The 26,665-nt window shown below is 37.2% G+C and overlaps 2 protein-coding genes across 8 annotated transcripts in view; one reads left to right on the forward strand and one right to left on the reverse strand.

The window, feature by feature from the left end:
- ASB14 (ankyrin repeat and SOCS box containing 14) overlaps positions 1-26,144 on the forward strand; it is a 31,192-nt gene extending 5,048 nt beyond the window's left edge. For 4 of the 7 annotated variants that reach the window (XR_009732511.1, XR_009732512.1, XR_009732513.1 and 1 more), the window contains 10 exons: positions 43-176; positions 276-434; positions 2,896-3,141; positions 5,616-5,787; positions 6,226-6,769; positions 8,826-8,979; positions 9,879-10,079; positions 10,806-11,067; positions 18,672-18,888; positions 25,107-26,144. Coding sequence is in view for 2 of the 7 variants with exons in the window: in XM_061396592.1 (XP_061252576.1) it covers positions 43-176; positions 276-434; positions 2,896-3,141; positions 5,616-5,787; positions 6,226-6,769; positions 8,826-8,979; positions 9,879-10,057 (1,588 nt within the window). In the remaining 5 variants the exon portion in view is untranslated. Of the gene's footprint in view, positions 1-42; positions 177-275; positions 435-2,895; positions 3,142-5,615; positions 5,788-6,225; positions 6,770-8,825; positions 8,980-9,878; positions 10,080-10,805; positions 12,433-18,671; positions 18,889-25,106 lie in introns of those variants that run through there. The other 3 variants (XR_009732514.1, XM_061396592.1, XM_061396593.1) reach the window with 3 other exon arrangements.
- Positions 11,765-26,665, reverse strand: part of APPL1 (adaptor protein, phosphotyrosine interacting with PH domain and leucine zipper 1) — a 34,367-nt gene continuing 19,466 nt past the window's right edge. The window contains exons 12-22 of the mRNA XM_061396590.1: positions 24,373-24,415; positions 22,932-22,988; positions 21,430-21,521; positions 20,856-21,038; positions 19,465-19,517; positions 18,699-18,873; positions 18,561-18,597; positions 17,552-17,698; positions 16,926-16,976; positions 16,547-16,636; positions 11,765-15,611 (exon numbers count right to left, since the gene is read on the reverse strand). Of these exons, the coding sequence (XP_061252574.1) occupies positions 15,465-15,611; positions 16,547-16,636; positions 16,926-16,976; positions 17,552-17,698; positions 18,561-18,597; positions 18,699-18,873; positions 19,465-19,517; positions 20,856-21,038; positions 21,430-21,521; positions 22,932-22,988; positions 24,373-24,415 (1,075 nt within the window). The 3' untranslated portion in view covers positions 11,765-15,464. The remainder of the gene's footprint in view (positions 15,612-16,546; positions 16,637-16,925; positions 16,977-17,551; positions 17,699-18,560; positions 18,598-18,698; positions 18,874-19,464; positions 19,518-20,855; positions 21,039-21,429; positions 21,522-22,931; positions 22,989-24,372; positions 24,416-26,665) is intronic.

The following is a 26,665-nucleotide window of genomic DNA, read 5'->3' on the forward strand; positions in this document are numbered from 1 at the left end:
ACGTGTGCCAAATGTGAATATGTCCTCATTTGACATACTAATAGGTAAGGAAGATGTATTGTCACAGTTGACCAAGTACCATTCAGCTTTTGATGAAGCAGATGAGATAGGCTGGCTTCCTCTCCATAAGGCTGCAGTACAATTAAATAAGAACATTTTGGAAATCACCCTGAAAGGTAAACTCCCTTTACAACTCTTCTTTGATGCTTCTGAGAAATAAGTTTAAAATTTATTTTCATATTTTAATCTGTGTGGTCTAACTGGATTTATTTCAGCCTCAAAACTCAGTGTATGGGAGCAAACCACCCACAATGGTGAGACGCCACTGTTTTTGGCTGTCAGCAATTGCCTCTTAGAAAACGTTAGTTTTCTCCTTCTCAATGGCTGCAATCCAAATACCAAGAATGTCGAAGGCAATTCACCTCTTCTTACAGGTAAATTAACACCTTGGCTCTGGAGAACAGTCTGTGGCCTGTGTCTCCTCTAGACCCAGGGGCTTCACAGGCAGTCTTTTGGTGCATAGTTGCAGCACTGTCACTAATCCCAGCTGACCACATGTGGTATCTGACTCCCAAGAAGCTTTGTATAGACTGGCTTGCGAGGTGAGGCAAAGTGTCTGCCCAGTTATGAGCTGGTTGTTTGCCTGATACCCCAGCTGAACAAGTTAATCTTGGTATAAGAAATATAGAAGAGGAGCAGAGTAGGAAGAAGCAGCCAGTGTTTGGGTAAAGTCGGCAGATTAAATATGAATGACTAATTTTGCTGCCTCCTGAGTCTTCAGGAGAAGTACAGTTCATTAAATGTTTTAAAGGGTTAAGATACAGAAGAATGGAAAGACTGGAAGAGGAGACAAGAGTAACATGATTTTTAAAAATCAGAAGAGCAGACAGATGAATGATTAACAAGTGACAAGAAAGCCAAATCTTAAATTGGAGTGGGGAAAGCCAAAAACCAGTGCAGCTGTATCAAAAGGCCTGGAAACTGTTGGCTACAGTTACCTCCTGGGACACAGGGATGAAGAACAGCAGCTAAAATAGAAAAATTGATTGAAAACTATTAAGAAACCAGTACTCAGGTATCTAGATTACTTCTCCCAATCTGCCCTGCTGGGTCAGATTCCTCCCCAACCCCAGCAAAATTTTGGAGGTTTATTCTCTGAATAGTGTAAGCAAAGGTTCTCAGGACTGGAGATTATTAGGCAAGGGCAGGAATACTGGATTTGAAACACTGGAGGAATTAAGCAAACACCAGCTGAGATCCCCCAGCTCTCCTCCACCAAATTCTAGAAAGCTGGTAGCTAGAACTTCACCCTCCAAGAGAAGGCTTCTCCGATCAGCTCAAGGAGAAAGAACTAAAAATAGTGACATTGGAGGTTGCCCAACAAATGGCCCAGGCATATCAACCTTCAGTTAAGTCAGTGTTTAGAATTTCCAGTCAGATTTTTAGTTTCCAATTCTTAATCATGAGCAGATATCCAAGGACTATCTGAGAAAAGTCTCCAACAAGCAAAGATAAACAACTTGGAAGAAACAGATTATTTAGGGAAAATAAAATGTAAGGGAAAGTTATCATTAATTTTCTCAGAAAAATCAATGAAAGTTAATAAAATATCAGGATACTACTAAAAAAAGAACAAATAACATTCTTGAAAATTAAAAATATGGTAGAAATTTCTTAAAATGCTATAAGATAAAGTTATGTAAGCTTTATCTTACATAACTGAAAAGAAGAAAAGAAATGAAAAATAGGAAAGAAAAATAACTAAGAACTAGGATGACCATTGAAGAAGGGCAACATGTGAATAACAGAAATAGCAGAAAGAACACACAAGGCGGCAGTGTGCCATCAGTGAAACAGGTCAAGAGAGTTATTTCCTAAAACAAAGGATGTGTGTTTCTAGAATGAAAGGGCACAAAGTGCCAACTCCATGATTTAAAAAAGACCCAATACCCTTGGGTACTCCGTATTTCTAGTCTTAGAGCAATTATAGCTCTTTATATCGGAGAAGGCAATGGCACCCCACTCCAGTACTCTTGCCTGGAAAATCCCATGGACGGAGGAGCCTGGTGGGCTGCAGTCCATGGGGTCGAGGAGTCAGACACGACTGAGCGACTTCACTTTCATTTTCACTTTCATGCATTGGAGAAGGAAATGGCAACCCACTCCAGTGTTCTTGCCTGGAGAATCCCAGGGACGGGGGAGCCTGGTGGGCTGCCGTCTATGGGGTCGCAGAGTCGGACACGACTGAAGCGACTTAGCAGCAGCAGCAGCAGCAGCTCTTTATATGGCATATTATAAACGGTGGTGAGCAGAATTCATCCTGATTCAGTGTCTGACACCTAGCAAGGTTCCTCAGACACAGTTGGTGCCAACAATTAGTGAATGGATAGGGAGATGGATAAATTAAGTTCTAGAATCTTAAAGGACTAAAGATTATCATCCAAATGTGAATTAACAGCATAAATGCATAAATACCAGTTAGAGAATTTGGTTTACAAAGTGTGAGGTTAAAAATTATTTCCTAATTATAGCTTTTTTTGTTTTTCTTTATGTAAAGCAACTACAAACATTCCTGGGGCTGTACTGGATACTTAAGTTCCTATTTTCTTGAGAACATAAAGATGATACATGAAAACCTTGTTTTTCAGCCCATAAGTAGCCAACAGACAATGAATAATTGGTCATGACTTAAAAGCAAGTAGCCCATATTGATTAAAACACTATTAATATTACTTAATATGTACCTCATTTTTTTCCTAAGCACAAACAAATTGTTGGCACATGGAGGGCAGGTAGGAAGAACTCCTTAAGAAGCCTCAGGGAAACTAGCTGATCAGACACTCTGGCCTGAATTTCCTGTCGAACATGACGCCTCCCTCACTTCCAATTTCCCAGCTGTTCTACAGGACTCCTACGATATGGCCTCCTTGCTGATCAGCCATGGAGCCAATGTCAATCTTTTGTGTTCCAACAAGAGGACAGCGCTCCACGAAGCAGCCAAGCTGGGCAGACGGGACATAGTGGCACTCCTGCTGGCTTCCGGGGCATACCCTGACCCACAGAGCTCCTACGGATTCACTCCTCTTGCTCTTGCTGCCCAAAGTGGACACACTGAAATCATGGAACTCTTACTGCAGAAAGGCAAGATTTTTCTATACAGTCAGCACACTTTTACTAAAGGGTAACATGGCCAAAGTGTTCTCCTCTTCACTGAGAGCTTCAAAGTAATAGAAGTTAACATTTCATTTAAGCTTAATATTCATGAAAGTACATGTTAATACATTAGCTACTGAAAAAAACCTAAAATAGGGATTGAATACTTCTTACTTGCTCTGAAGTAGATTCCCTGAAATTTCTCGGCTGCAGTTTACTCTTCTACTTAATGTTCCCTGACCATGTTAAGAGGATGGTTGCTTTCTGTTTAATTTTTGTGTGTGACTGTTCTTTTTTAGATTCATAGAATGAAAGGCTTCACAAAATCCTCTATATGTTTTCTCTGCTTGAGCTAAGTGATGAGGCAGTCCAATTTGTTACCAGATGAATTATTAGGAAATTCTTCCTGATTTCTTCTTTGTGAGTCCCAGTTCTCCTCTCTAGTAATAAATAAAACTCTGAGAGAAGGGGAAAGAAGGCAACTTACATATGTTGACTACTTTCTCAGCACCAGGTATTAAGCTGCTTATTTTACCTCAGACAGTCTTCTGCAAACCCTGTGAGGTAGGCATTATTCTCATTTTACCCTTGAGAAAAGTGAGGCTCGGTGATGGTACCAGTTGCAGGACTTCCCTTCAACATATCCTCTCCTGCCACCAGTGCTGTAGCTATGGACATCTTAGATCCTGGTTTAACTCGCAGAGACCCTGGCTCAGAGAACGTTGGCATTTACTGTCTTTGAGGAGATTCCCCACCCCCCCCCCCCCGCCACCACCATTGATGACACTGTGAGACGAAGCAGTGTATTATCTAAAGCTTTTGTTCAAAGAAGCAAATCTTTCCCAAGATTTCATAAAGTCCCAATATTAGAATTATCTTCTTTATTCTCCTCCCCATTTGTGTCCAGAAGCCTTATTTCTTTCTCTAACAACAGATGGTCCTGGTTTCCAATTTTCTAGACTGCACAGAACAACTTTATGCTTTTTAGACTTACCTAAATCCTTCCTATCATATAAGGAGAGGCTAGTTCCCAATAAATGGCCATAAAACATTTCAAGTAAAATGTTTTGAGTGCTATCAGAGATGGCTCAGGTCATTAGCTGGAAAAACAAAGTAAACACTGGATCCTTCATCTGCAACCTTTTGTGCAGATCATTGATTAAAACATAAAGAAACAAGAGAAGCAACAAATTTTAAATCCTTAACCTTAAAAAAAACAACAACAAACAAGTATGGGTTGACCTCAGTGAGGGGGCGTCTCCCTTAGGTAAGCCCCTTTACAGTCATTTGCTCATGGCTACTAAATAACAGAGCCAGGCTTTGACCCCCCCAACTGTCTCATTCCAAATCACATTAGTTTACCACCCTGCATTGCTAGACTGGTAACATAGCATCATCATAGATATAGGCCCTGGGTCTGGTCCACCTGGCATGAATCCTGACTACCTTGCTGACTAGTTGTGCATCTCTGGTGAAGTAATTTAATCTCAATGAAGCTGAGTGTCTTTATCTTTAAAATGAACATGTTAGCATCTACCTCCTAGGGTTGTTGTGAAGTTTAGAGATTACTATATACATAAAGGAACTAGTACCTAGTGAGTACTCGTTACATGGGGACTTATTAGACACTTCTTGAGTGAACTCTGGGAGTTGGTCATGGACAGAGAGGCCTGGCGTGCTGCGATTCACAGGGTCGCAAAGAGTCGGACATGACTGAGCGACTGAACTGAACTGAACTGAAAGCATTCTAGAACTGGGGTTCTGAAGCAGCCATTTTATATTCTAATGATTATGGAGTCCACACTAAATTAAAGTCACCATAGCTTTTTTTACATGAGCTATGAACGGGACCAGAGTGTCCTCCTTTTCTTTTGTCCATTCAAATGCTACTCTTTGTTGAAAGCCCATTTACTCAGAGGCCTTCCAAAACTGACCCAAAATTCATCTCTCCTTCCTTCACATCCTAGTCCCACTTACAACCCCAGCCCCACTCACAGCCCCAGCCCTGAGATCTTCAAGAAGACAGCCTGTGTCTATACTCTTATTCCCCACACCATTCACAGAGCACTTAACTTACAGGGTACTGTACTATATACCCTTTTAACTATCAGCAGTCTCCACCTTCAACTAAGAACAGCTAGTGTCTCTTAGTATGCACAGTCTCCTAGCAACAAGTTAAAACAGAACAAATACCCCTTTCCACCATAAGATCTTCATTAGATTCATGGTGACATAGTTCAACAGGACGGTTAGTGCCATCTTATATGTGTGTTATGAGGTAAGCAAGCTTTTGTATGCAGGTCTGAAAATAAAACCTATAAAATTATTTCTCCTGAGATCCTTAAGTTAGAAACATGTAGCTTATAAAATTACTCTGAAAGCCAACACGTGTATTTATACTTGAGAATACTTAAGCAATACAGTGAAAAGACTCTGCATAACATCACTCTTTCTCCTCCTAGGAGCTAATGCTCTTGGTCAGGCCTCTGACTCTTCTTCCATCTTACTTGAAGCTGCTAGCGGAGGAAATCCAGACTCTGTGACTCTCTTGCTAGAGTATGGAGCTGATGCCAACGTCCCTAAGAATTCAGGTCACCTGCCCATTCATGTAGCAGCTGACAGAGGTCACTTGTTGTAAGTTCAACCACACTATTGCAAATAGAAATAGTAATAGCTATGGGATTGGGGGGTGGTTTCTGGGAACTTGATATTCTTCATCTCTGATCCTCCAACTTCAACACCACTTTTTAAATTAAGAAACTCTTGACCAGCTAGGAATTGGTAAATTCAGATTCCTCTGTAGCCACTGAAGAGACATAAAACTATCTTATCAGGTCACTTGGCAATGCAGGGAGCCTTGTGTCTCACTGACTGGGATAGTTCTGAATTTTTTATTTAGACCTGTAACTTTACCTGGTATCAGAGATTTTGCATGCAGGAACTATGCCTTTTTTTTTTTGGTTGGGGTGTCTAAATATTACCTGATACTAATACCACCCAGTGCTAGTATAAAACAGGTCAATGCTGCATCTTAACAAAAAAATTTTAATGCACTTTGAAATTCTGTCTCAGAGCTCTGAAGACTTTGGTTCCCGTTACTGATTTTGCTGCCATTAAGCGGAGTGGCATCAGTCCAATTCACTGTGCAGCAGCAGGAGCACACCCCAAATGCCTGGAACTTCTCATCCAGGCGGGATTTGATGTGAATTTCATGCTCGATCAGAGAATCCGCAAACACTACGATGACCACAGGAAGTCGGCTCTGTATTTCGCTGTATCAAATGGTGACCTCTCTTCAGTTAAGCTGCTTCTGAGTGCTGGAGCTATGCCTAATCAAGACCCGGTTAACTGCCTCCAGATAGCCCTCAGGATGGGCAACTACGAGCTGGTAAGTCTGCTGCTACGGCACGGGGCGAACGTTAATTACTTCTGCAGAGTCAACCCTTTACATTTCCCATCGGCACTGCAATACACACTGAAAGACGAAGTCATGCTCAGGATGCTGCTGAATTATGGGTATGACACAGAGCTATGCTTTGATTGTCCTCATGGAGACAAAGTTCATCGTTTCTCTGCTTCTGAAGGCTGGACATCTACAGTTATCAAAGATACAATGGTAAGTACACACCATAGCAGCTGTCACCCTGTGTCGTTATTATTGGTGGCCCTGAACTACAGCAACAGATAAAATTCCATTCTTTCCAGAAGCTCTGGTTGGAAAGATTTTAATACGATAAATATATGATAAACCTGATGACAGAAAGATGAAAAAAGTACAGAAACAGTTTGGAGGAAAAAGTGATTTAACTCTACTCAGGGGATTTCACAAATGAAGCAACATCTGCACAGGTTGCGAAAAATGATTGCAGCCTTACATGATCACAGTTATGCTTTTTCTTTGAAGAAGTGAGTTATCTAGCTAGAATGTTTCTGGGTTCCCTGTACTCTAGGTTTTTGACTCTAAACCATTTGATTAATGATTTTCTTTTCTGTCACTTTCTGGTGAAAAAAGAATCCCAGTAAATGTTGCTGACTTCCCTCTTCTTGAGACATTTCTCTCTTTGCTTTCATCACACCAGTCTCCTACTTTCCCCCTGCCTAACTGGTCGCTTCTGTTTTCCCCAACTTGAGCCTTTCCCCTGATTTTTCAAATAGCTGCCACCCTTCAGGCCTCATCTCAAGTGCTACCTCTTCAGAGGCCCTTCCCTACCGATCTTATTTAAGGTAGTTCTGCTTCTTAATCATTCTCTTTAATGCTTTTATAAACTTTTACCAGTTTCTGAAATTCTTTAATATTTTACTGATTATCTGTCTTCCCTACAAATACATAAATGTAAGCTTTTGTTCACCACCTTCATCAGCTTACAGATCTATGCTCAGATAGATGTACTATAAATACTTGAATTCATATTGTTAAAATCTGAAAATATAATGAAAAAATCTTTGGATCAATTCTGAAAAATAAAAAGCAAATATTTTAATATTGTATGTTACTTTTAGGTTATAATTAATGAATGACTTGGTTAATTTAGGTAATATGTCAGCTTGTATGGCTTCCTGACTTTTCATATAGTATTATTTGCCTTCTTACATGGGCATCTTGTCTGCTGCTGCTAAGTTGCTTCAGTCATGTCCAACTCTGTGCGACCCCAGAGATGGCAGCTCATCAGGCTCCACCGTCCCTGGGATTCTCCAGGCAAGAACACTGGAGTGGGTTGCCATTTCCTTCTCCAATGCATGAAAGTGAAAAGTGAAAGTGAAGTCGCTCAGTCATGTCCGACCCTTAGCGACCCCATGGACTGCTGCCTACCAGGCTCCTCTGTCCATGGGATTTTCCAGGCAAGAGTACTGGAGTGGGGTGCCATTGCCTTCTCTGCTTATTTTGTCTAAGGACATATAAATCACTTAAAGGTAGAAACTATCTTACGCTTCAAGTATCAGGGTGGGACTATGTTATGAATGATAGAAAACCCCAAATAAAGGTGGCTCTAATAAGATGGCTTATTCCCCTTTCAAAAAATAAAGGCAAATGTAAATAGAGTTCTAACTGGACAGTTCCATGATTCACAGGAGAAACCCACACCCACACTGCAGTGAGCAGGATGGCTGGCAGGAAGGAGCGCACACTTTGCTCTTCTGTAACATTCTGGGAGTTGCTCACACTTCCACTGACATCCCATTGGCTGGGACAGTCAGGTGGCCACATCTAGATGCAAGTGAAGCTGGAAATATAGTCTTTATTCCAGACAGCAGTGTGGGCAAACAAAGGGGTAATAAATATTATCTAACAGTCTCTTTTAAATCCTCATTGTATCTTACAAAGTTCAGGAGAGTTAGTAGTAAATATTTTTCCCAATGATCCCCTGGAAGAGGAAATGGCAACCCAATCCAGTATTCTTGCCTGGAGAATCCCAGGAACAGAGAAGCCTAGAGGGCTATAGTGCATAGGGTTGCAGAGTTGGACACAACTAAAATGACTTAGCATGCATGTATGCATTTTTCCCAGTGTTAAGAGTCAAGAGATGTTTTCATGTTCGACACCTTTGTTTGTAAATGAAGAACCTGAAACCTTTGGTTCCTGACTCTGAGTGTAGTGTTCTTTTGATGACTATGTTAAAACACAGATACGTAAGTTTTTCATTTACTTTCATGGTTCCGATTTTCTTCCTCAGTTCTGTGAAGTAATAACTTTGTCGTGGCTGCAGCATCTCTCTGGGAAGGTTGTTCGAGTGATGCTTGATTATGTTGACCAAGTTAGGATCTGTTCAAAGTTGAAAGCTGTGCTCCAAAAACAGGGCCTCTGGTCAGAAATCCATTTTATCTTGAGTAAGTATCTTTCTTGAACATTCTTACCAAAAAATACTAATTGAACTCTTGTTTTGCAGAACATTGTTCTCTTCAGTTAAAAGCTTGACCTGAAGAAACCAAGAAAAAGACTATTCCTACCAAAAAAATGTTATTGTATATACTTAATGTGTACTTATTAACCATTTCCCAATAGATGAAATCTGTTACATAATTATTTATTATATAGGCAGATAATAATTTCCTTTTGATCCCATGGAACACCATAGACACAGGAATTAAAAACTATGAAATGGGGCTTCCCTGATGGTCCAGTGGTTAAGAATCAGCTTGTCATTGCAGGGGACATGGGTTCAATCCCTGGTCAGGGAACAAAGATCCCACATGCCGATATACTGCAACTACTGTGCTACAGCAAAATGAAGATCCTGATAGTTGCAAAAAAGACTTGATGCAAGCAAATAAATAAATATTTAAAAAAAACAACTATGAAATGGCACTAAAAACAGGGATGAGAAAATGCTAAGATCTAAGACTCTAAAGGATAGTAAATGACCCTTCAAACAAAATTGTAGCACCTAAATCAAACTAAGAAGAATTTCTTTTATCTAATTTCCCCACAGAGTCTTTAGTTTTTAGTCTGACCCCAAGGGGCAGGACAGGGGGTTAATACATGTAGATGTAGGAGCTTTAGGTCTCACAGGCCAGACCTACAATTGATGCCAATCTTTGGACTCTAACATGACGTGGTCTGAAACCATAGCTACAAGATTTGCAATGAGAAGTGAAAAGCTACTTCCCAATTTGGTCACAGCAAAGGAAAATCTTGGTGGCTAAAGTATAAAATACATTGGCTAAGATCACTGAAAAATCAATCAATTCTTATTCCTTTTGGATAATGTGCCTCTTTTGCATTTTAGCAAACCCTCGCTCTCTTAAACATTTGTGCCGCCTCAAGATCCGGAAGTGTATGGGGCGTTTGCGTCTGCGCTGCCCCGTCTTCATGTCGTTTCTTCCACTACCCAGTCGTCTAAAGGCATATGTACTTTACAAAGAATACGACCTTTATGAACAAGGAATTTTCACAGGAACCTGGTAATCAAACTATTCTGGATGAAAAGGTACAGATCTGCAGATGTCTTTCTTAAAATTTGACTTGTATTTCTCACTTTACCTGGCGACTAAAATCTCAATGCAGTCTAGGTTCTTCAGAGAGTCACTCTGAACATAGCCTCTCAATAGATGGCTAGCATTCTGAAAGGCAGTTTTATAAAAATAAAACCCAAAGTAAAAATTTCAACTAAGATTATCAGTTCTAATGCTATATTGATCTTACATTAAATGTATGAATTCATATTTTTATATGCCCAAAATAATAAATGCGACCTCTGATAATTCAAGGTAATTCTTAATAGTAATACTTTTTATAGAGAAATACATATATAAAATGCCTTAGTGCCTACAATGGATAAAGTATTGACCCAAGTACCTGATCCTAGAAATTAGCTGTTCCTGTACATAAGTCCCAAGACCAGCTTAGTGTCTGTTTATGTGTAGAGTGCAGTACTGAGGTAATTCAGCTGAAAGAGAATCTTCAATTGCAGTTTCATCATTAACGGGATACATGTATTCCTTCTTTCCACAAAACCCTGGCTAAGCGTTACCATTTATTGGTTCATGTGATCACTGGAATAAAAACTAAAAGTATTTTCAAATGGATGATGGTTTATGATTTCTACACTGAGTCCAGTCCCATAGACAGAGAGGAGTGGCTCACTGGTAAAAGCAGTTATAGATATTAGTTTACAATTTTGTTTCTGTATATTCTGTGTTGCATTTAAATACAGGTTTCTGGATGTGGAAGTGAGGAAAGAAACTGAGAAGACATTCATTCAGCCGCACCTGGGATCCATCATATGGCACATCAACACAGAGGACAGAGGGGCACGATTAAGGCCACAGGCCCAGTCAGTTATAGCTTGATGTTTATGTGTTCAGTCTTAGCATACATTTTTTTTTTTTTTGGCATAATACAGTCCTTCTTACAGAAACTGAAGCTGTATGATTTCTTTCTGATGTAGGGATTCATGGCTATATAAGACTATTTCAGTAAGTACAGACTTAAAATTACTTTTATAATATAGTTTTCACATAGAAAATTTGCAAAACTAGCTGGCATGAATAGTTTTTTAATTTTTTTTTAATCAAAGTGTGGTGTCTGTTTATAAATGAGTGCTAGATTATATGTATGTTCATATGCAAATATATTTAGGATATACATGCATCTAGATAAATTATATAATTCTAATTTCATCTACTCCCTGGACCTCCTACGAATGTATACATTTCATAAAATTAAAAACAAATTAAAACAGAAACTGCCAGTAGAACAGAACTTGGTGAATGTTATAGGGAACCACAGAGAGCACAGCGGATGTATTTTCATTAGTATTACAACTACAGGCCCAACCCACATAAGCTGGCATACACAATAACCTGGTCCTTTAAACTACAGGAATTCCTTTGAACAGGACCAAGCACAGCAAGTATACACTGTAACATGTCTACGGTAATTACTGAAAAGTCCCTTAATTTTTCTAAAAGGAAAAAAGTCACTAGATTTGATACTATTTCCCCATGAGTGACATTTTTTCCCCCATTTTAGTTGTTATGGGATTGCAATAGAGTTAGATGTGTAGTAGTATCTTAAAAGATTAAGAAAAAGTCCATTTGTTTTATAAGCATCATTTGAAATTACTCGGAGCAATAAAATTCAGAGTATATACCAGATATTTCATACAAAAAAGACTATAAAAAATCATGGACTTTATTATACATTAAAAATCTCCTAACAGCATATTTCCTGAAGCCTTATCAGGAATACTTATTTTGACATAATGAAAAAATAAGTTCTCCACTCCACATGTATACCACCATTACATAAAGTCAGGTTCTTCAAATTTAATTCTAAAGAGAAATGTAGCGTAATTTTTAATTGCATATACACGATTAATAGTATCAGTGAAATAAGAATTAACCAATTCACTAACATTACAAAATCACCAAATATACAAAGCGGTCTTGCACATTAGTTATAACTTACTCCCCGGTTCTCATATTAACCTAAGTAAATTACATATGAGTACAGCCACAAGAGATTAGTTAAAAAGTATAATATAGTTCCAGTTTCAATTTTTTATGTAGTATTAATTACTATGGAAGAAAAAAAATCTCATGAAAGAAGAGTAAGCCAAACTTGCTAAAAATAAAGTCAAAGACTTGCTTGCTATAATCAGTGTGTTTGAATATTTAAAGTACAGTTTGAATGCTTGGGAGACTGTTATCAAAGTCAATGTTAGTATTTTCATTTTTTTAATTTGGGTGACAGATTTTGCAAAACATAGGCTCTTAGTCTGTCAGCATGTATAAGAGGATTCAACTCAAATACTTGCAGTTCCTATATATAACTCAAAAGGAACTCAGATGCCTTTACCACACATGATTACATGTGACATAGAATGGTATAAACACCCCAATATCTTTTTCTCAAGCATAAAAGTAACATAAATTTACAACCTCTATACTGTGGGATCTGAGAATTCTTTTGAAATTAAACACAAGGAAATTGAAATTAAACACATGACTATAATCATTATAGTCATGGCAAAAACTAGACTGGGGACTATGTTCAAGATAACAGTTTCAGTTCCTTGTTAGCAAGTTTTCTCAATTTTACAAGGGGGAAGGAATAATTAGTTTGCTATCTATTGACTTCATTACCATAGTTATAAAAGTACGGTTGACACAGGGAGCACGAGTGCCTAGCAGAATTAGGTAGACTTAATTTCTTTCCTTTTAAAGAATCCGTTTTGTTAATGTCTAAAAACCATTAAATGCAAGGTTGAATCCGAGAAAGATATCCCAAAATCTAATGCTGTTACCACCAAGAACATCCAAAAGCTTGAAGGGATTTCAAAGGGGAACAAAGGTCGGCTTGAATGAATGAAATGAAGTCGCTCAGTCATGTCCGACTCTTTGTGATCCCATGGACTGTAGCCCACCAGGCTCCTCGGTCCATGGGATTTTCCAGGCATGAATACTGGAGTGGGTTGCCATTTCCTTCTCCAGGGGACCTTCCCGACCCAGGGATCAAACCTGGTCTCCCGCATTGTAGGCAGACGCTTTACCGTCCAAGCTACCAGGGAAGCCAAGAATCCATGGGGAGCCTTCTTTAAACAGAACATAGAATTTATTAAAGTTGATGCTTAAGTATCTGCCATAATGGAATAGTTCACATGGTTCTACAGCAATGAAACAGAAGTTGAATCATCTAACATTGTTAAGCCCACACATGACTTCTGATTGGCATTGGAATGCGCTCTGGTCTGATCTAGGGGCATGAGTGTGTTATTGTAGAAATTCCTAACAAGATATGACTTAAGAAAAGCCACAAGTTTGTCCAGCATGCCTAAGTCTCAGTACCTTTACCTTTCATCTACATTTTGCCCGAGAGCGCTTATCAAGGGCAACGCTTTGCTACCATGCAAAGCACCAGCCTGGTTAACACTGTCTCCTGATGCTGACCATGTTCCTTGCATGGTGGCTGACAAGTTACACCTGAACTAAGTGAGGTGGCAACCTTATAGTATAAACAAAAGACTTACTGAGACAAAAAGCTTACTAATCCTCAAAAACATCTTAAAAGCAGGATGTGCCATGGCTAACCAAATGCTGATCAGAGAAGAAATTTCAATTTCTACAAAAAGGAATGATGCACAAACTACTGTGAAAGCGTTCCCTTTAGCAAGGACAAAATAAACTCTTTTCAAAAAGTATTCCATAAATTTCTACTTTTTGACTGTATGTTTTGGTAACATAAGGCTTCAAAATAATGATTATTAAGTAATCATTATTCCCATTTGGTACATGGCTAAAAAAAACACCACAATCCTATATATAATTATCTATTCCATTCCTACAGAAAACAGTGTATATACATTGTGAAACAGCTAAGAACTATATGCCATTTCTGAATCAGAACTAAGAAGAAAAAACTATATGTCAAATAACAAAAGGCTTTTTTTCTTGTAAAATTAGTGGCTAATCTCTTGAAAATTTTAAATATATGACTATGTAAAATATTTTGTTCAATATATTTAACGTGGCTATATGTACTTTTACATGTGAAACACAGGAACATAATTTCTATCAGCAATGTTAAAAATCCGAGTTAAAAAAAAAAAAATCAAGTTCTGTCATAGAATTAGGCAGTAGAGAAGTGTCATTTTAACCTTGGCACCAGGTTAAAATCCTTCCTGGGTTGACTCTCCTCGACCAAGCACTCAATTACTTTTCAGGCTTTCATGGAATTAGACCTTTTACTATACTCATTTAAAGAGGATAAGTATTTACAATAATTAGTGCAAATTATTCTCTGCTCACATATTATTTGCCTACACGGATATAAAGTGGTGATCAGTATTTTATAAAAACATGGAATTATGAAAATACTGTGGGTATCAGTCTGAAATTTAAAAGATTACATTTTTAAACTAAATTCTAGGAATTTTTACTTTAAGCAGGAAACATAATTGCTATAGAACTTCTTTCTAAATGTCCCTTGATTTTCAATAAAAATTATTTCACACAATGCAGAAAATACAATGTATTTATCCTGTAACAATCTTTACATGTTAAATCCTAATCTAAAACTTATTTGAACAAAAAAAAATTCCCTTTAGTAAATTCCAAAATCTTATTTTAACCATTACTGCTCTGCAGCAATAATTCAAGTCCCAACCTGAGAACTAAGAATGTGATAATAAATGCCGAGGGCTGTAGCAATCTTGAAATGAAGACACTTAAGCTTCTTTCCCACTGGCATCAGGTATAGTCCATCAGAGAAATGCGAGCAATCCAAGAAAACGCCCTGAAATCTACAGTACCACCTGCCACAATTTGAAACTTTAAGTCTAAAACCTCTACTTTGTAAAAGTCCTATTGCACACTGTTAAAATATTGGCAAACTTGAAAAATCTTCTATATAAGGATTTTAAACCTATTCAGTCAAAAGCTTCCTCACTGCCAGCAAAATGTTCCTAATGAAAGAGAGGGAGCATATCCATGAATATCTGAAGCTGAAGAATAAATGATTTCTTATGGTCATAGCCAATTACGATGCAAGGTAATAAGTTCACAATTGGAAGGAAGAAAAGGCTTGAGCAACTGTAATTCCTCAGCAGTCTACTTCAGGGATATGAACAGGTTTCTTTCAGACATGTGGAATTTAAAATTACTGCATAGTATATTACTTCTCAGGGGAAAAAAAATCAATGCAAACCTGTTATCAAGGTTAATATTAGTTTAAAAAGTGAAGTTAAACAAGCAAATACAAATTTTAGTCTCCTTGATAGTTCAACATTGTTGTTACCTTGTGCCATTCTACCACAGAAATTGTCAACAAATTCCAAGGGGGGAGAAATATCAACCAAAAACCAAGGATAAGTTTATGCTTCTGACTCTCTCTTCTTTCCTTCTTCTCCCAAATCACTCTCTTCTGACTGGCTACTGCTAAGGACAACAAACTGCCCCTCGCTACTGGCTTGGTTTGGTCTACTGGAAGCAGCTATCAACCGACTTTGTTCTTCTAAGTCCTATTGGAAAAGACAGAAAAGAAACTGAGTTAATTTAATTTAATTTTTCAAATGGAAAACTAAGCAGTTAAATACATACTTGAGAGCAACTCCCATACTTTTGTCATAAATATGTATGCATAATTCTGGCAACTTACTGAAAACAAAGACTACACAAACCAATGTTAACACCAACGTATATTTTGACACCATTCCAGAAATCCTATCAAAGTCAACATTTTATCATCTGCATTTTTACAGTTAACAACTTACATTCAGGCCATTATTATCTCTCACTATAAACTAGAGAAAGTATATACAGACATACATACTTTAACTACCCTTGATGAAAGCCATATATATCTCCTCTCAAAAAACCTGCTTTGAGGAGACAACCTTCCAACCTTCACTGGAATATTAGTTTGTTTGCTAAATAGCAAGTCACACTAGAAGAGGGTGATAGAGGATGAGATGGTTGGATAGCATCACTGACTTAATGGACATGAGTTTGAGCAAACTCCGGGAGATAGTGAAGGACAGGGAAGCCAGGCATGCTGCAGTCTGTGAGGTTGCAGAGAGTGGGACATGACTTAGCGACTGAAGAACAAGAAGTCACACTACATGTCAATATAACTATAATGTAAACATTGTATCAGAAGACGGATGTCAGGAATTCCCTGGTGGTCCAGTGGTTGGGACTCTGCGCTCTCACAGCTGAGGGCCCGGGTTCATTCATGGTGGGGGAACTAAGATCCCACAAGCCGAGCAGTGAAGCCAAGAAGACAGATGTCATCCTTTTCTGCTATGCTGTGAATCATGTTTATGACGTAGCTAAGCGAGTGGAAATGGAACCTTCACTTGAAAATTCCAATATGAAAGTCACAGTGCTGAATTAAGGAAACTCTCTGTAAACATCATACCTGGTCAGAGAAGATCTAGACATTAAGACTGCATACCTTCTCAATTTGTTTTTGTTTACTGAGTTCTTTCTGTTGCTTCTCTTTTACTCTCTCTATTTCTTTTTGTTTTTCTGATGCCCTGCGATCCTGAAGAATAGATGAATACAACTGATGAATTAAATATGAAATAACTAACTTTTCAATTAATATTACCTTTGTAACCTTTCAAATTATTATTTGCATTTATATGAGAAAGCACACCAAAAATTTACATCCTAATGTTAGCCATTTATCCAAATTCTAAATGCTATATATCAGCAATAGCATCTATTGTTAACTTTGTATAGCAAAATCATTTTTATTTACTTGTTAATATGAGAGCTCTTGTATTACTTGAGTTAATATTCTTGGATAATTAAGTATCTTAGATTCTTACCAGTTCTGCATGCAATGCTATCTGTTTTGCCAATCCAACAGAATCACAAATCTAAAGAGGGAAAATGTAAGAAAAACTCAGACAGTTCATACATCAAAGTGATAATTTCAAGTATCCAAATGGCTGATATAACTAGTTTCATAACTCATTATAATACACTTTTTCAAACAAAAGTTGATTTAAGAATGTTCCAGCCCCAAAACCAAGCCTCTGTGTATTTTCTTCAGTCTGTGAGCTCCTACCATTGGCTCTCACATTTTTCAAGTCCCTCACTTCTTATTATCTCAGATTCATCACTAAGATGGTAAAGCTGCAAAGAACAAAGCAAGCAGCTACTGCTGCTATTCTAAGCTGGAGATATTTGGAAATGGCTGATTATGGGAATATTTTGGATTCCCAAGACAAGTTAATGAAGCCAGAAGATTGCACCAGCTCTCAATGGCCAGGAAGACACAGGTCTGTGGAGTCAGATAGCCTAACCCATCAGCTCAGCTCTCTTCAAAACAATAGGCTTTGGTGAAGCAACTCAGTTGGACTAGACAAAGTTTGGGAGTTTTATCCAGAAATCTTAGTAAGAACTTTGACACATATTTCACAATAGAAACACATTTTGAAAAGCCAAGTACCTTTTCACCCTCGTTGTTTGATTCAAATATGTAACAGACTGATGACAAGTTGCTTTCACTTCTCCCTCCTGATGTCCGAAGAACAAATCCAAAAAGCCTCTTATTTTCCTGATGTGTAGCATACAGAACTACACTGGGTAATGGAAACTGCACAGAAAACATCAGAAGCAAACATGAGATTTTTTCAGACCATTGTAACAGCACTTCTATATATGACAAACTCACGTACTTAGTTATCAAATAGCATAAACAGAACATTAGAGTCAATCATTTTTCTTAACAGAATGGTAATCCAAGAACAAACAATCTCACATTTGGTTTGGATTGCCAGGAACATTAAAAGGTTGTTGAATACTGAATTTATTAGTCATTTACACATTTTACAAAGTCAAATTCAGTAATAAATATGGTCTCTGTTATTAAATGATTAAGCAAGCACACACCTGCAGCTATTTCAAAATAGATAATTATAAAATAAACTCAACCATGCTGGCCTTTTAATTCTTTAATTTGTTAGTTTCTTTGTTAGTCACTCAGTTGTGTCCAACTCTTTGTGACCCCATGGACTGTGTAGCCCACTAGGCTCCTCTGTCCATGGGATTTTCCAGGCAAGGATACTGGAGAGGGTTGCCAGTTCCTTCTCGGGGGATCTTTCTGACCCAGGGATCTTCCTGACCCAGGGATCTTCCTGATCCAGGGATCAAATCCGGATCTCCTGCACTGTAGGCAGATGCTTTACTATCTGAGCTACCTTCTTTAGTGTATGCTATATGTTCCCTAACTGACGGATAAATATAAATAGTAAATATTGCACCAGACTGCACTGATTCTTTCAACTACATGGAATGTTACAATTTTTTTTGGAGAGATGGCCATAAACTCAACTATAACCACCTAAAAATCAATCATAATTCATGCTTCCATATCCAAATATACAGAATCAGGATTATCAGATGTAAGATGTGTATATGTACAAAGAGACTTAAAGCTTTAAACACGCAGAACTCACCGTGAGCCTTGTAACTTGTGTCTGTGGATCAATTAACCTATAAATAAATAAATAAAATTTAGGGGAAAAATGTTAATTATGCTAAAATTATGTAAATATTTTTCCCCACAGTTTTTTGAGGGACAGGTTACTACTTACTTTAAACAATCACAAGTGACTAATAAATGTGATTCTGTCATACGAAAGATGTTATGGATGGCCCGGGCAGCTAAAATTTGGCGCATTGTTTCATAAACAACATCTGGATTGTCATCTGATTTCACCTCCATAGAACCAAGGAATCGGACAATAAACAACTGATGAAGAATAGACTCTACAACAAAACAAGGTACATTATGTAATTTTAAATCCCACATTTCTTTTCCTAGGGAAAAAATACACTGCCTTCTTTAGGTTTTCCAGTGAAATATTCACTCTAGCAGAAGCACTCAGAAATAACTCCTAACTACAGTGTTCATGTTACAGAAAAAGTAAGATCTCAAATTCCAACAGCAAAAGATTATGCTTAAGCAACCGGTGATTCTGAGTTAAAAGAATTCCTTTTACTATTCTGACAGCTTTACTGTTAGTCTGAAATTATATCAAAGTAAATAAGTATGGGAAAAAGAAAAAAAATAATTATGCTCCAGAACCAGAAGAAAATAGCTGTTAGGAAGGTCAAAGGATATCTTATACAATGAGAATCTGACTATGAGGTCAAAAGTATGATATTCTATAATTTTGTGTGAATAATGAAAACTTAAGTCTGAGTAAGTTCTGTTGCTTTAAGTGCACTATGAGTAAAAAGAAAAAACTGTGAAGATACCGTTAAAACATACAGCAGAACAAATGTAAACAACAAATTCTTCTCGCAGTTTACTGCTCTGAGAATCTCTAAAATATAAGAATACTACACTTATTTTACCTTCAGTTTCAGACTTTGTACCTCCTCCAGATTCTCCAAATGGATTTGTACGCCTGAAAAGTATTTTAAAAAATTATGATCCAGTGGTCAGTCACCATGAGCCGCAGGGAAGCAATCTCAATCACTGAACCCAGAGTTAAAAACTAACAGTCAGAAAACCTTGTACACACATTTTTTAAAAGCTCAAAAATACCCCTTCCTGTTAAGGAACACTACTGATGACCAACTTACTTGTTACAAAGGCCCCTGCCCTCACACTAATAGGCTGAACTCAAAGCTGCTATATTTCAGAAAATGTAGACAGATAGGATGTGTAGCCACAAACATACAAAAATCAACATCATAATAAACCATGTTGCAAGTTCCTGAATTTAAATAAACCAGGACAGAGAAATGGCTGATTTAGCTTCAACTTTAGTTACATGAGAAAAATGCCAGGAATTTCCTTGGATTGGGGGGGGGGGGGGAACCTTTTAGGTCCTCTAAGTAAGTGACGCAAATTAACTACAATAATTTGAACATTTTCTAGTATTAGACCTGATTTCTCAAGGCACCATAACAGAATGCAAGAAGAACAGCTAACCAGAGATGGAAGCAACTTCCTCCCTAATTGTGCTTGGGTCATGACACACCCACAATAAAGGAAGAAAAGTACAATCCAAAGTAGGATTTATAAGCAAACAGAGAGCTAAATGGTTCTAAGATAACACTGGCTTTCAGATAACATGAAATTGATCTCCCTAAATATGTATCTGACCTATTATATCAAATGCTAAGTATATTCCTATGATCAAATGTAAATTATTCTTTCTTTGCCTCAGTCACGTACACCCAGTTACTATATTATCAATTTATTAAGTGTCCAACCTACTTAATAAATGATTTGCCTTAAGCCATATTTCCCTCATCCATAATAAAGTTTTAACTACTCTGATAAGGATTTATCATTATATAAATAAAGATAATTCACTAATAATTCATAGCATGACAATGTCTTAGTACCTTGCTGGAGATTTCTTATTCTAACACAAGATAACATTTTCCAATAAACCTATGGCACATATATATTACTCTCATACATTAAAATATTGTCATGATATCAACTGTATTGTCACAGGACTGTCACCTTTATTCTGTAATTTTAAGAGTAAATACCTTAGAAGTAGATCTGATAAACCATTCAGAATTGAATATTTCTAAAACTAAATTATCTGAACTCATTTAACTGAGGCAAAAACAGAGAAAAGCCTTCATGATTCCTTTTCAACTATCAAAATTCTGTTAGGTAATTACAGAAAAAAACATAGCTGCTGCACAAGATATGTGAGAGATGGCTCTCAACTATAGAACTGGACTCATAAGCCTTACAGCTTTACAGACCTATCACCCACCTGCCTCCCTGGCCAGAGGCTTTTGCCTGGCCAGACTGATCTTCACACACAGGAGAAATGATGTCAAACTGTATTGGGGTATCTGGGGCAACAAGAGAATCTAGAGAGAGGGCAGCCAAATTTGTGGACTCAGATCCTAAGGATCCTGAACTGCTGGTTCGAGCTGTGGGTGGCCGAGATTGTCTAAGCAGAGAAGAAAACAAGAAGGCATTGCATTTAGTTTTTTCTTGGAAATTAAACACTGAAACCATGAGAAAAAAAAATAATTTTATAAAGCGATGAGAAGAACAAATTTTAATAAATACAACCCCAAATCACAGCTACTTGATCAAAAGATTTCTTTCCAATTACTAAATTCAGAAAAATAAATCATTTTAACCTAGGGATAAACACTAAGGAAATTTGGAATCCTTATTTATTTAGTGCTCTTGCTGGTGAATTCACCAATTTGAAAGTACATTTTCTAGAACTATTTTGTACTAATGTAACTAGCACTGCTAAAATCCAAGTGTTTGCTAACACTTTCAATAGCCCATATAGTTCTTTTTAAATAACCCACAGTCCGGTAACTCACCCTGCCGGCCTCAGGCTCTCGTGCCTCTGCTGGAAAGATGGGGAAGGAGTGACAGCTTCCAAAGCTGACTGATTTACTCGTGCAGCAATTTCCTATTTTTTTAAAAAAAGGACTAATTAGTAAAGCAAGAAAACCAACAGTTTAAATATAACTCTGAATTCTCAGAGTGGTCTTAAGTTATACTTAAGTTGTAAACTTAAATTGTACTTTTGTAAAAGTTACTAAAGTAGTTCCACATTTTCTAGCCTTAGTATTAAGATACATAATTAACTTCACAACATTATAACTTAAGTTTCCTCTTTCTTCCTATAAATCTAAGGGAAAAGCCTGATTTTTTTCTACTAGTATGCTATGGTAAGTCACTTCAGTCGTGTCCGACTCTGTGCAACCCCACAGACGGCAGCCCACCAGGCTCCCCCGTCCCTGGGATTCTCCAGGTAAGAACACTGGAGTGGGTTGCTATTTCCTTCTCCAATGCATGAAAGTGAAAAGTGAAAGTGAAATCGCTCAGTCGTGTCCGACTCTTAGCGACCCCATGGATTTCAGCCTACCAGGCTCCTCTGTCCATGGGATTTTCCAAGCAAGAGTACTGGAGTGGGGTGCCATTGCCTTCTCCTTCTACTAGTATACATAATAGGAAATATTGTTTTTTCTTTAAATTTTAACTCCCAGATTTTTTAGATTAAGGTTTGTATTGCTAGCACCTGGTACAGTGCCTAGCATATGTGCACTCAAACTTGCTAAGTATAGAAATTTAAAAGGAGTAAGAAATAATCAAAATCATTAAGTATATGACTATGATGCTGAAGTTTACATAATTTTACAGAATGTATTTATGCTCAGAAATATCTGTGTATTTACTGATAAAGTTAATATGGATATTTTTAGGCCAGATTTGAAAAAAGTTTCCATAAGAAATATTTTAAAACTTATTAAATAATTTAAAACTTATTTAAAACTCAAGCTAAATAAAACAGTATGTACACTAGAAAAAATAATCACAAAACATTTTTGCACTTCTGTGTCTTATAGTTAGGCAAAAATTAATGAGAGAAGAATTATTTAATCACTTTGTGACACACTGTCACAAAGTGATTAAATAATTCTTCTCTCATTAATATAAATAATTCTGGATAATATCAAAAATATTAAAACTTTGACTTCTGATAAAAGTACAATAAGTCTGAATTATTCAAATCCAAACTCTGTATTCACTTTATATTCCCTAGATATTAACAAGTCATCTAATTTGCATTTTAATTTTTTGTTGTTTCCCAGGGACATAACAGAAAGAAAAATCTAGATTGGCAGGAAATTAAGTTAGTGAAAGCAAAAGACTCCTCTACAGTTAGCACTGATTTTCTTAAATTCATAAGATCATTATAAAACATTCAGGAGCAAGTTAAAAGATTACAGAACTTGAGAAAATGTAATAAAAGCCATATAAACCACCAAATTACTAAATTTTGCCAGATCTGGATACCATAAAATAAAAATATTACCTCTGGGTTTTCACTTAAATATATTTGTTTAGAAATGTTATTTATTGTACAGATCCACTGCAAGAGGAAAAAATAGAAAAATATGATTAGCATTTTTTTCTACAGTGCTTCCCTTCTAAAAGAGAGTATTCAATATTTAACTAACATAGAAGTTTTAGTAGAAGTAACATATAGCCTTTCTTATAAGATACCTTCCTATATACAAAAGCATATGTATGTATAATACTTGAAGGTATAACAGAACACTGAAGAGATTTGTTATTTTTAAATCCCACATTTAATTAAAAATATAGCCGTCATATTAAATTATAATTTAATAGTCTGTATTTATCTTTGTAATATCACATCCTCCTCTACTGCTGCTGCTACTGCTAAGTCGCTTCAGTCGTGTCTGACTCTGTGCGACCCCCATAGACGGCAGCCAATCAGGCTCCCCTGTCCCCGGGATTCTCACATCCTCCTCTAATCCTGAGCAAATAAAACAGTCTGAACTCAGATATCATGATTAATACCAATGTAAAAAAAGTTAAGAGCTAAATATATTCCTTGTGAATGTATTTTACATACTTCCCTTTCAGGTTTATAAATAACACAGAAAACACTCGCTGCCCCACATCCTCTGCTTCACTCTTAAGGATTCTGGTGCCAGAGGAGCCTCACAAAACTAACCTAATATTTACTGTGTTTGGTAAAAACCCTGCAAAGAGCAGACATATATCTGTATTCCTCAGAGACCAAAAGCAGGTTTTAATACCTACTCTTTTCTGTAAGAAGTAAATAAAAGTTGATCTCTACGTAATTTCCAACATTGTCTTCTACCAAGACAATTATATAATACCAGATAAAATGGCTCATTATCAACTTAAGAGTATATTTTCATTGAAGATTTCTCAAGACACAGTTTTTCAACTGTCAGTTCTTAGTAGTAACTTACCTTCCATATTTGGTGTACTACAAGTAAAAGTGGAGCCAAAAACAAAAGAGTCGTGAGGAAGAATAAACACTCCCAAATTTTTGTTTTTCTTTCTTTCATTTCCCTAAGGTTTTAAACTTTAGTTGCTTACTGCCATGCTACATCTGCTGCTACTATGTTTTTAATGCAGCAAATACTGTCTCAGAGGGTTGGTAAGAGAAGGGAATAAACTCAACTCTAGCCTCATGATACTAACAGCCTGCCAGAAAGCAGCAGTCACAAGGCTATTTCTGAATCTGAGCTTCTAAAAGGAGAGCAAGCAGTGATCTCTAAGCTCTCTACTTATAGGTCCACTTATAAAATTCCATGTGAAACTTAAGAATGTTGCTTGAGGGACAATTGACTTTTATGAAAAAATTAACCACGATTTCCCAAATTTCTAAAATGAACACATCAATATATCTTGTCATCAGAAAAATAGCTTAAGGTGATGATAAAGAAATTAAATATGAATAGATAAAATTTTACCTCTTCATGGTCTTTTTTACTCTCTGCTTGCAAAATTGAAGACCTGAAAAAAAAACAAAAAAAAAACAAACCAAAAGTCTGACATTCAACTTTTTTCTAAAGTACTTTTAACATGAATGAGAAATTTTTACCTTTAAAGATACACATAAAACCAATCAGTATCAAAAACCAAAACACAACAGAAAACATGTAACCTAGGAGACTAACTACCAGAGGTATCAGGACTTAGATTTTACCAACTCTTCACTTTGTCGATCTATGCCAAGATGTACCAAAAAAGAAATGTGCTGGTTTTCAGAAGGCAGACTATAGAAAAGGACACTGGCACTAAGACAATGCATTTCAACTTTCTGACACTCACCACATATATTTCAAATATAAATCAGTGGTCTTAATAGAAAACACTAATTTTACTTATTTTTTACTATTTTTCCTTGAATATTGTTAAGTAAAACTTTTCAATATATTAATCACTAACATAAGGAGATGTAGGTTTATATTTTCTTCTTTTTTGGAGAATACAATATTGTGTTGGCCTCCGCCATATATCAACATAAATCAGCCTCAGATATACATATGTCCCCTCCCTCCTGTACCTTCCTCCCATCTTCCACCACCCCATCCCATCCCTCTAGATCGTCACAGAGCACTGGGTTGAGCTCCCTGTGTCACAAATTCCTACTGGCTATCGATTTTACATATGGTAATGTATATGTTATTTAACTTATATGCAGAGTACATCATGAGAAATGCTGGGCTGGATGAAGCACAAACTGGAATCAAGATTGCTGGGAGAAATATCAATAACCTCAGATATGCAGATGACACCACCCTTATGGCAGAAAGTGAAGAGGAACTCAAAAGCCTCTTGATGAAAGTGAAAGAGGAGAGTGAAAAAGTTGGCTTAAAGCTCAACATTCAGAAAACTAAGCTCATGGCATCCGGTCCCATCACTTCATGGGAAATAGATGGGGAAACAGTGGCTGACTTTATTTTTCTGGGCTCCAAAATCACTGCGGATGGTGAGTGCAGCCATGAAATTAAAAGACGCTTGCTCCATGGAAGGAAAGTTGTGACCAGCATAGACAGCATATTAAAAGGCAGAGACATTACTTTGCCAACAAAGCCGTCTAGTCAAGGCTATGATTTTTCCAGCAGTCACGTATGGATGTGAGAGTTGGACTATAAAGAAAGCTGAGTGCCAAAGAATTGATGCTTTTGAACTGTGGTGTTGGAGAAGACTCTTGAGAGTCCCTTGGACTGCAAGGAGATCCAACCAGTCCATCCTAAAGGAGATCAGTCCTGGGTGTTCATTGGAAGGACTGATGTTGAAGCTGAAACTCCAATACTTTGCCCACCTGATGCGAAGAGCTGACTCATTTGAAAAGACCCTGATGCCGGGAAAGATTGAGGGCAGGAGGAGAAGGGGACGACAGAGGATGAGATGGCTGGATGGCATCACCAACACAATGGACATGGGTTTGGGTGGACTCTGGGAGTTGGTGATGGACAGGGAAGCCTGGCGTGCTGCGGTTCATGGGGTTGCAAAGAGTCGGACACGACTGAGCGACTGAACTGAACTGAGCTGAGCTGAATGTATGTTTCCACGCTATTCTTGCAATTCGTGCCACCCTCTCCTTCCCCCACTGTGTCCACAAGTCTGTTCTCTATGCTGCATTGCCATTGCTGCCCTGCAGGTTCACCAGTGCCATCTTTCTATACTCCACATGCGTGCATTAATATATAGTATCTGTCTTTCTCTTTCTGGCTTACCTCACTCTGTATTATACGTGCTAGGTTCATCTATAGAGGTTAATATTTTATGAGTTAGGAAAAAAAATTGTTTTCGCTAATTTTGCATCACACTGGGAATATGAAATGGGAAATCATGTTAAGCATTAGCAGAAAACTGAAAATATAAAAATGTAAATACATCCAGAAACATTAACAGTTTGGTAATTTGGACAAATGAACACAGGGACTCCCAACATCTAGTGTCATAAGTGGCACACAGTAATTGACATCCATTATATTTACAGAAGGACCATGAAATAAACATTCAGTATTTTCTTAGCTATTTAAAAAATGTACTTAGAATAAAATATAAAAACTGTAAGGCAATAACCAAAAAGTTAATTGTTGCTTCTGGTTAGTGAGGTTATAACTTTTTTTCATACTGCCTTTTATATTTTTTCTGTGCTTCTCAAAAATTTGTTTTAAAAGCTATTTTATGGAATTCTTGTTTAATGCAAAGGTAATAGAAGTTTTTAACATGGCATATAAACATTAATGG

This window comes from Bos javanicus, chromosome 22 (genome assembly GCF_032452875.1).
Source record: "Bos javanicus breed banteng chromosome 22, ARS-OSU_banteng_1.0, whole genome shotgun sequence".
Lineage (NCBI taxonomy): Eukaryota > Metazoa > Chordata > Mammalia > Artiodactyla > Bovidae > Bos > Bos javanicus.